Genomic DNA, 10,360 nt, shown 5'->3' on the forward strand with positions numbered 1-10,360 from the left:
TATACAATAAGTTTCTTAAAGTGTCTACATTGCATGCCCTGAAAATTTGACAAACCGAAAACCAGTTTCTCACTCTCAAATAGGAAATAAACATAGGGTTGCGGTTTACATAATCGCCACAACTAATAAATTGCAAATTTAGTCAAAATTGTTACTCTCAATGACTTCTCTTCCTTTAATTTAGCAAACATTTTCAAAACCAATACGTCACATTATTTTAATTCTCTTTCACTTGGTCCAAACATCTGACCCAATTGAAGACAATCATGATATGATAGTAGCAACCTTTTTGTTCTCCACCCAAAAGTGACAAATTCATCTTTGTCAGTCAAGCACACGACTTTGACCAAAACACTCTCTTCACACTGGGTTAATTGGCTTTAAATCCTCAAATAAATGGATCAGAAAACACCAAGAGGAAGAAACTATACAGAAATGGAGGTTCAGAAGATGATGAGTAGTGATTCAAACAACATTAAGGAAGATGCGAATTTTCTTCCTGGGTATCGTTTTCATCCCACTGATGAAGAGCTTGTGAGGTTTTATCTTCGGAGGAAGGTGGAGAACAAACCCATTCGTCTAGAACTCATCAAACTTATTGATATTTACAAATATGACCCTTGGGATCTTCCAAGTATGCTCCTCTCCATTTCTCTTCATTTATATTTAGAATTTATGTAGACAACTTCTACTCAATATTTGTTCATATATATGATTTTGGTTCTCCATTGTTGAAAATGCAGAAGCTAGCGGCATTGTTGGGGGCAAGGAGTGGTACTTCTTTTGCAGAAGGGGAAAGAAGTACAGAAATAGCATAAGACCCAACCGGGTCACAAAATCAGGCTTTTGGAAAGCCACTGGCATTGATAAGCCTGTATATTCTGTTGGTGACTTTCACAGTTGCATTGGCTTAAAGAAATCCCTAGTCTACTACCGGGGAAGTGCCGGAAAGGGTACCAAAACTGACTGGATGATGCACGAATTCCGCCTTCCGCCTAGTTCAAGCAAGGATGACACTTCTAACATCAAGAACTATACTCAAGAAGCTGTACGTTCTTCTTATATAACATATATGTTGAATAGCTATTAGATTCTCTCTTAGTTGCCCGTTTCTTAATTACTAGATATTTGGCATGTTATGTTATCAAACTATGAATTTAGACCACACGCTTCAATCCACCTATAATCAATACTTCAGATGCATGTTTTTGTTATTCTCTATATATAAGAGATGGTATAACTAACTAGTTCTTTCATATAATTGCAGGAAGTTTGGACACTTTGCAGGATTTTGAAGCGAGATAATAATTATTCTTGCAGAAAGTATGCATCAAATTGGCATAAGACAACTTCGAATCCAAAGCAAATTGTGGCTGACTCAAGTTCTAAACCATGCAGTCCTGAATCAGATATAAGTTTTGGTGCTTTGGCTGCTAATAAGGATCAATTTGAAAGGAGCCCTATTTTCTATAACGGTCATATGTACGAAGGAAACCGATTTTCCGCAGGTGATCAGCTGAGCTTAAAAGGTGAAGTTGATCCAATGGGGAACTCATACATAAGCTTTTCGAATCCAAAAGAAGATGAGATGTTAACATCAGATGGAAACTGGGATGAGCTAAGACCAATGGTCGACTGTGTTCTAAATCCATCACTGCTTATATAGTTGCAGGTAGTGGAAACTATCATCTCTAACCTTGTCGTAGTTAGTGGATTAGGGACCCATGAAGCATGAGGACTACAGTAGGGTTTTGTCTCCATGTTTTTCCTTTTTCACACTTGGATATGTTAATGCTTCTCTACATGAATAATATTATAACTTTTCCCATTCTATTAAGATATATCCAGGGGCGGAGCTAGGTATAGACCCGAAGTTGTCATGGCCCGGCCTCCGTATAGCACTTTCATCATAGTAGTTTGAACAACAACAAAAAAAAAAGCCACCCTAACCTCTTCTTCTTGTTCAGAAGAAATTTTAAAAAAAAGTAAATATATATATATATGAGGGGCACACACTAATATTGAAGTCATTGTTTCTGTATGTATGACTTCAATGTTTTATATATGAGTGGGTGGCAAAGGTTGGCGGCCTTTTTTTTTATATTCCTGTTATTGGTCCTGTATTATTGGTTTTGAACTTTTATGATCATTGGCATGTAGCTTGAGAGCAGCAGTTTCAGTTGCACCCTTTAGAATGGGAGAAGTCATTATTTATTCTTTTGACTATTCGTTTTGATTTTGTAGCATATAACTCAGTCGCTCTCTTTAGTTTGACTAAATTCGTTGAAGCTAAGATAAAATTTCAATGGATGTTTGGTGGTGAAAAGTTACATGGGGCTATTTTCCTCCCTCTATTACTCAATCAACAGCTGCAAAACCGTGAAATGTTCGACTCAAAGTCTGTTTTTATAAAATAAAATAAGAAGGAGAGAGAGAGAGAAGAAGAAGAAGATACCACACGCACAAATACCGGCAGATACATTAAAAATTATTCTAAATGAACCAGTAGAATGATTACAGTCCAACTCTCACCATTGTGAGTAAGAAGAATATATAAATAAAGCTTGGATGACATAAATAATTAAAGTTTGTGTAACACGATGTTACATTTTCTCACCACGTTCTCTGACTACGTTTATGAGACCTATTTGTATATGTGGGTTTCATTCCTGCGAGAGATGTGGTCAATAAACATGATACATATATATAATTTGCTAATTACAGTCGCTTGACAACTTCCTTCATCAAATCAGGGTTGGCACGTTGGAAAGCGAATAGCTCGTCGAGTGAAATGAATCCGTCGTGATCCATGTCGATCTCCTCCATTCTCTTACGGACTTCGTCCGGCGAAGAAGAGCCAAGTGCCGTGAGTGCATCAGCAAGCTCAGTCAATGAAATCTTGCCATCACCATTGACATCAAAGCGCTTAAACACACGCTCACATTCAGCCTTAGCACCTGCATCATCAGCCATTATGTTTGAATATTGTGATTCAAGTGTCAAATTTTGTTCTTGAGTTTTGGTTTTCTATTGAATTTGACATGAAAACAAATGGTTGAGAGATTTATGTGAGACCCGGTATTATTGCTTAGGAAACGGATCATGACCTAAAAAGAAGGAAACCTAATTGATCTTAGACATAATAAGGGTCAAGCATTAATTATAGGTCTTTTGTGGTCATTACACTATGTATGACATGACCTGTAAAGTATGAATATAAATTGAAAGGAAAAAATGTTATATTTATATAATAGTGTCTAATTATCTAGTTTTATGAAGGCAAAAGTTGTTGAGGGTATATAACATTTTTTATTTTATCCTGATTAATGGATTTTTAATTATGGCCAATCAAAGTTGAAGATTTATGCAATAAAAAGTCGCATTTGTTTAATTTACGTAAAACATATGTAATATATAAAGGAGTGTCTAATAACAAAATTATAATTACCAGCTCCCAAACTTGGCAAAACTGGGGCTAGCTTAACAAAATAAAATGAATTATAACCTAAACAAAAAAGAAAATTACAACTCAGATCTAACACATGATACACACCAAGCATCTGAAAACCCTAATCAGCAGTCCTCTGAAATTTGATCTTGCCATCGTCCACAGTGGTCGTGTGCTTCCTCTTCCTGGAAAACCCAGTTTGCTCATCTGTGAACTGAGCAGCTGTTCGAGCCCGTAGTTCTTCCAAGCTCTCACCTTCCTTTGCTCTCTCAAGAACCTGGAGTTAACAGGAAACAGTTATAGAGGCTGATTTCTACTTTAAAAAGAACTCACTTGTCTCAAATACTGTCAATGCCTTACCAGATGGCGACCGTACAAATGCGTGCTTGAAAGTGCTTTAAGGGCATTTTCCGCCTCTTGCTTTGTGATGAACTCCACAAAAGCAAAGCCTCTATGCTGTCCGAACTTCATCGGCAAGCGTAAGCTTTTAATCTGGAACATAAAAAGAAATAAAGTCAATCATAGAATCACAATATATTGGTGTACTATGTGGAGATTTATCCTCATACTCACATGGCTCAACAGAATTAAACTGTGAGGCAATAACACAGGTTGTCAATCATGCTATAAAAATCATTTGCCAATTGCCCCTTTGGGGGGACCAAGGGCGTGCTTACGATGGCTAAAACAACGTCATCTTAGAGCTCAAGGGGTAACATATTTATGGTGTAAAATTAACTGTGTAGGAATTATAGTTGATAAATAAGTAAAACGAGGTTTGAAATGACAAAGTTTAAGTCCAAAATACAATATCAGCACAGGAAACATAGAGGATCCGAAATGTAGTAGTTAACTTGTCAAAGTTCAGTAATTCACCTGACCAAATGGGCTAAATAGCTGTCTGAGGTCTTTCTCTGTAGCCTCAAAGGCTACATTTTTCACAAGTAATTTTGTTGAACTTTTATCCTTGTCAACTTTTTTTGGCACTTCATCTTTCTTGGCATGACAAAGTTGCAAAATAAGAGAGTGCCCATCCAAAACAGTTCCCTGGAAAATGGTAAATATTTAGTTGCAGTGAATTTCCAAAATTGCACATTTTATGCAGATAATTTTGACTAGATTCTGGCTTTACCTGTAAATCCCTGCAAACATTTGTCGCTGTCTCCAGAGAATCAAACTCTATAAAACCAAAACCCATTGAAACATTCTTCCCGTTTTTCAAGTGTTTCTTTACCTGCACATAGAGATAGGGGATATAGAGAAGAAAAAATATATCAAGTAAATAAAAGTAATAATTCTGGCCAGCTGAATTATCACCTTGACACTAAATATTTTTCCCTCCTTCACTTGTTCACTAAAATGCTTTTTCAAACTCTCGTCGGAAGTCTTAAAGCTCAGGTTCTTGACATATAGAGATCGTGACTGGAGAATGTTACACAACAAAGACAGAAAAATTATTACATCAGGTAGACAGAAAAATAGGCAAAATGTAACAGAACAAGAAGGAAAAACGGGGAAAAAGAACCCACAGGTGTCAAAAATCACAAAACAAGAAAAAGTAGCATAAATCAGGAAAAAACCATATACCACCAGCATTAATTTAACAGAATAATCAAGTTTCATCACGTGGCACATGCTGTGCTAACACTTAAGCTCCGTTCACATTATTGCTTGTTATACCTAATGTACAATTCCACACATTCTGTTCTTATCGTCAACAAGCTAGAATTTTGTCTTCTAGAAGTAACCTGAACAATGTTTGCATGGATTTCCCTTAGATGATTAAAACCAAATAAAATCAAAATATGGGCTTCCTATTGCAAAATAGTTGCCAAACTACACCATTTAAAAAAATGATATCATATCATGAATAAAAACCAAAATAAAACAAGTATGGTCACTTAGAAGCCAGCCAAAGATGCTAGTCTCCCAACAAAACCAATTGCGTCTCCTCATGACAAACAACAAAGAGTTGCGTGCAAAGGATTGTGAGTACAGTTTCTTGAACTGCATTTATAAAGTAAGATGTAGCATACCCAGTTTGTTTGTGATATGGACAGATGTGTAGACAAAAAGGAAGAGGAGATAAAGCTAATGAAAAAAAGAAAAGCATATAAAAACTAACCTCCACTCTATCAGGATCAGCATCCACATCAGATATTCCTTCCACATATTGCTCTAACATAACCTTTTTGACATCATGCTCACCAACAACGGCACTGTTGTTTTCAATGCTCTCAGTTTTTGAACTTTGACTAAGAACATTGCCAGGCGCCCATTCCAAATACAAAGGACCATCCCTGTATCATTTTAAATGGTGGGAAAATGTTTATTATGTGACATAACAGTGTAAAAATAAGAAAGTATTCCAGCTATTGGTAGAAAACAAAAACAAAATAGTGAATAGACTTGTCTAGTTGTTAACAACTCAACTTCAAATTTAGTGACTGCTGATTCATTTGGTTTTTGAATCAGGGGTACTTTTACAATTTTATTTTTGTGGACATGACGTATAGTTCTGGGCCCTATGACCATTGGGTCTTGTTTTACATGTTCCTTCTGGTCGTTGGTAAGACTTTGATCTTGACTTCAAGACCAGACAATTGTCCTTTTGAAAACTTTCAAATCATTGAGAAACTTTCTTTAACTAATAGTGTAGACTACCTTGTTTTAAACTAACAAGCTTACAAGATTTTGCAACACTTACTTGTAACGCTTGTATGCTAAACCTTTAAAAGCAGCTCGTGCAGCGGCAGGTTCAAGAAAAACAACCTGAAGGATAATAATTCAAGAAAAAAAATTAGCATAGAACCACATATTAACAACACAACATCATAGGAAACCAATATCATCGATCATTAGGATATTTCTTCCCCTCTGCAGTATCAAAAGTTTGGGATAATAAAAGTACATAAGACATCTGATCGTCCAAGTGTCAAAGAGGAGAAGAAAACCTACAACTAATTAAACAAAACCAAAAGCAAAGTGTCCAATTTCCTAAAACACCACAAAACTACTCTCTTCTAATCCAGGATGGTCACAAGCCAAGTCTGGCCAGTCAAAATAGATCTTAAATCTTAATGACTCATATACCTTGTCACATCCACCCATCCATCTCTGTAGTCTGAATTATCACAGTCAAGCTGTGTTGCACACCCAGGCAAACCACCAGAAACTATCAGACTACAAGGCAAAAACCTCCACTCTCTTAAACTTAGCAAATCCACATCCTCTATAAAATAAATCGAAACTAACAAATAGTCATTGATGGAAGAACGCACGAATGCATACCAAGGCCAATGTCTTTGTCGGAGGGAGAACGATTTTTTCCAAACCCCCAAATTTCCCAAACATCTTCGCCAGTTCACCATCTGTAGAACCATAAGGCAAGTTCTTAACCAGTAAAACATGGTTGCTTCTTTTACTACCATCAGTTTTCCCAGCAGCAAAATTCTCTAAAGATTCTACATTTACTCCAGCATTTGAAAGAGCCTTTTTTGTCTCTGCAATCACTTGAGTTTCTCCCAATGCAATACGTACAGCAAGATCATCAGCTTCCCGGTCAAGCAAATCACTCTTACTCACCCCATATTTCCGAGCTATGTTCTCAATAACCTATTAAATACAACATGAAAATCAGAAATGGAGCATCATCAAACAAAAACCAAAAAGTAAATAAAGCAGGGGGCAGCGAACATAATGATGATATTCCTACTAGAATCAGGGAATCAAGATATAAAAAAAACAATTAAGGTTTTCCATGTACTAGAGAAAAGTATTAAAAAATGATAAGTATGGAGGAGGATGGTAGAACATTCTCAAGACCAAAATAAATAAATTAACATGTTCAGATGTCATGTCTTTCTGGAAACTGTGCGTATACTGCAACTGTGTTTAACATACCGTATCAGACCTCATATACAAACTGTTCCATGCTCTTGTATCTCCACTAGCTTCAGATGCTTTCCTCTCATCCTCCCTTCGTTGCTTAAGAGTTTTTGAACCTTGGCTTTCGGAATTATCAGCCCTATACGGTGAGCAAAGCCAAATTCAACCGTAGAGATCAATCCCAGTATAAGAGTAATCACAATAAAAATTCCCTAGCAAATGAAGTAAAGAAAAGAGGCCAATTGAAGATAACCACTTACCCTAGCTTCTCAGATGGATTTTTTGGTTTTGCTGGCATAACATGCAACAGTCTTCCTTGGAAAATTGAACCATCTAATTCTTCCAGTGCCCTTCACCGAAAATAGAGGAGAGACAAATCAACAAACAAAATCATGTACGAACCTATATACATATAATTTTAAACACGTATGAACTAGCAAACAAAATCATCATGCACAGGCTCAAGCACCATAACAAATATTAGGACACTTGAATGCAGCGATAAAAAACAAGAAAAGTTCAAGGAAGAAAGAACTGTAAATCCTAAATTTTTCTTTTTGAAAAATAACCTGGATAAACAGGAAATTGAAACAGTTATTTCGTAAAATTCTACTTCTTGTTGATTTATCAGGACTCAAGGCATGACATGAAACTTGAAAAAATGCCGTTTTCACAAAGGTTGAACTTTTTCATGGATGAAATCATTAAATTATTGCCACAACACCTCCAATCAAAACAAGAAGACAACACCTCCAATGAAAACAAGAAGACACATGTAAGCTTTGAAGCAAAAAAGAGTACCTTTCTGCAGATTCCGGAAGCGTGTAAAGAACATAAGCGAATCCCTTGGAACGATTAGTCTCTTTATCAATAACAAGATGGACCTGTGCATCGCCAAATTTGCTAAAGACCTCTTCCAACTCATCCTCCGTTGCTGTAAATGGCAGATTGCGAACAAATAGACGACCACTCTCAAGCACTTCTTCTTTCTCCTCCTCTTTCGAAGTGGATAACTCATTGCTCTCGTCCAGTACTTGGCCATTAGCATCTTCTGAAGGACCTTCCTCTCCAGCCTCTTCTTCATAAACTTTACTTTGTTCCTTTGTATCTACTTTTTGAGAACCCTTCTCTTTCTCCTCTTCCTCCTCCTCCTCCTCCTCCTCATCATCATCATCATCACTGCCACTGCTTTCTGAATCCGACCATTCAGTCTTCACTCTGCTCTTGAAATAATCCATATCCGAAACAGCACCGTCTTTAGCAACATTGTGCAAATCATTCTTCTTAACACCTTTGTCTACCTCCATATCCACTGGAACTGATTTCTCTTCACTTTCCTTCTTGGCTTTGCCAACTTTCTCAGCTACAGGAGCTACCAACGTGTCGTTTGCCCACAATTTCGACTTAGCCCTTGGCTGCATCACCTCCAAAAACTCATGAAGCTGAAGATCACCAGTCTCATCTTTTACCGACGGCTCAAGACTCCGACTTTTAGCGACGATCCCTTCCTTCTCCTTCTTATTCTTCTTCTCATCTTCACCCTCTTTCGTCTCCTTCTTCTGAGAATGACGACTCCATGGCCGAGGAATCTCCGGATCCCCAACCTTACGAGCAATCTCACAAGTAATCCTACAAGTATCGAGAAATGACCTGTTGTAGTATTTCATGGCCTCCTGAGCTTCGCTCTCTGTACGAAACCCAATGAAAGCGAACTGCCTGCTCTTGCCTTCCTTTGTCCGCATCAGCTTAGCGTCTGTAATCTCTCCTTTCTCCGAGAAGAACTCTCGGAGTCGGCTCTCGTTCACATGCTTGGGCAAATTCTTCACGCAAATCCTTGACCTGAAATTGTAAACCTTTTTTCATGTAAGTAGCTGTAAATTTTCCTGGAAACCAAACAGAACGTTGGAGAATAAATTGAAACTCACATTTGGTTAGGAAGCTTCAATTACAGGTCTCAGATTCTTCAACCGAATTGGAACGGACGACGGTGCCGTTTGGTGTCTGATTCTGAAAATCGACTCTATTGATAGGGCAGGGTTTAAGCGACTTGAGCTGTGGTGGTGGCGGTGAGGTTTTCGGTTTTGCGGCTTTTTGCCCCCAAAATTAAATAAAATTCTTTTATTTATTAAAAGCTCTTGAGCTTTTGGTATTGGGCTGGAGACAAGACGAGGGCTTTGTGTATAATTTTGAGTATGGGCCTATGGAAATTCTTGGCATATAATTGAATTATTTTTATTTTTTAACAAAATGATATTTTAAACTAATGTATGGTGGATCGAACTCGGGTACAAGGATTAGCATTTAATATGTACATAATTTATTTATATTTTATGTAATGTATATATACTTTTCCAAGGAACCAAAGATTTCATCAAACTGCCAATTGGTTTTGGGGTGGAACCTCAACTTCCTTCATGGTATCAAAGTGGGTTAGTCCATGTGTGAAAGCTCAACGGCCACACGTGCGCCACATCACCTAAAAATAACCACTTGTCTCCCTTTCAAGCTTGTTGCTAGATGATGATCTAGGAAGAGCCCAAAGTAGGGTTATGCCTTGTTAGCTTTTTTTTCTTTTCTAGCTTCGGCCTGCCTTATAACCAAAAAACAAAAAAAAGAGTTCATCAAATTGGAGGTGTTTATATAAATGTATTTGATAGGACCAAATGCTTGAAAATGAGAGGGAGAATAATCACGACTATCCCCTATGATTTTGAAGTACAAGAACAGAATCTTAGAAAATAATGTGATTAATGGTACAATATATACATACCAGCTGGATGGCTCGAGAGCCAACAAAAAAATTATAATGATAAGTGTGAGATTTTTAGCTTTGCAAGATAGACATCATGACTAAAGCTCCCAAATTTGTTTGTGTTTGCATCTTCACCTTCTTCTTCATACTGGTCCCAATTGTAATCATATTAATCGTATAGCCGAGCGGCTATACTCCTTTTTTTTTTTTTTTTTTAATAAAAATAATAGTATCGCCGGAAGGCTATACTCCCTTTTTTATATTTATTCAAA

The 10,360-nt window shown here is 37.1% G+C and overlaps 2 protein-coding genes and 1 pseudogene across 2 annotated transcripts; 1 reads left to right on the top strand and 2 right to left on the bottom strand.

The window, feature by feature from the left end:
• The first annotated feature begins 422 nt into the window (after positions 1–422).
• On the top strand, positions 423–2,165 carry LOC110761488 (transcription factor JUNGBRUNNEN 1-like). The gene is made up of 3 exons (XM_021963968.2): positions 423–634; positions 744–1,048; positions 1,268–2,165. Exons 1-3 carry the CDS (start codon positions 436–438, stop codon positions 1,664–1,666), a joined length of 903 nt encoding a protein of 300 aa, XP_021819660.2. The 5' UTR covers positions 423–435; the 3' UTR covers positions 1,667–2,165.
• Positions 2,166–2,397: 232 nt separating this feature from the next.
• On the bottom strand, positions 2,398–3,156 carry LOC148295229 (polcalcin Phl p 7 pseudogene; annotated as a pseudogene).
• A 226-nt stretch (positions 3,157–3,382) lies between these two features.
• Positions 3,383–9,440, bottom strand: LOC110761467 (nucleotide/nucleic acid binding protein). The gene is made up of 12 exons (XM_021963947.2): positions 9,262–9,440; positions 8,138–9,175; positions 7,597–7,686; positions 7,352–7,475; positions 6,740–7,063; positions 6,156–6,220; positions 5,574–5,748; positions 4,766–4,870; positions 4,581–4,682; positions 4,325–4,495; positions 3,809–3,940; positions 3,383–3,725 (listed from the first exon to the last, which is right to left on the bottom strand). Coding segments are annotated over exons 1-12 (2,484 nt in total). The 5' UTR covers positions 9,264–9,440; the 3' UTR covers positions 3,383–3,569.
• Between the last annotated feature and the right edge of the window lie 920 nt (positions 9,441–10,360).

The sequence above is a fragment of the Prunus avium genome, chromosome 4, assembly GCF_965620075.1.
Source record: "Prunus avium chromosome 4, drPruAviu1.hap1.1, whole genome shotgun sequence".
Taxonomy (NCBI): domain Eukaryota; kingdom Viridiplantae; phylum Streptophyta; class Magnoliopsida; order Rosales; family Rosaceae; genus Prunus; species Prunus avium.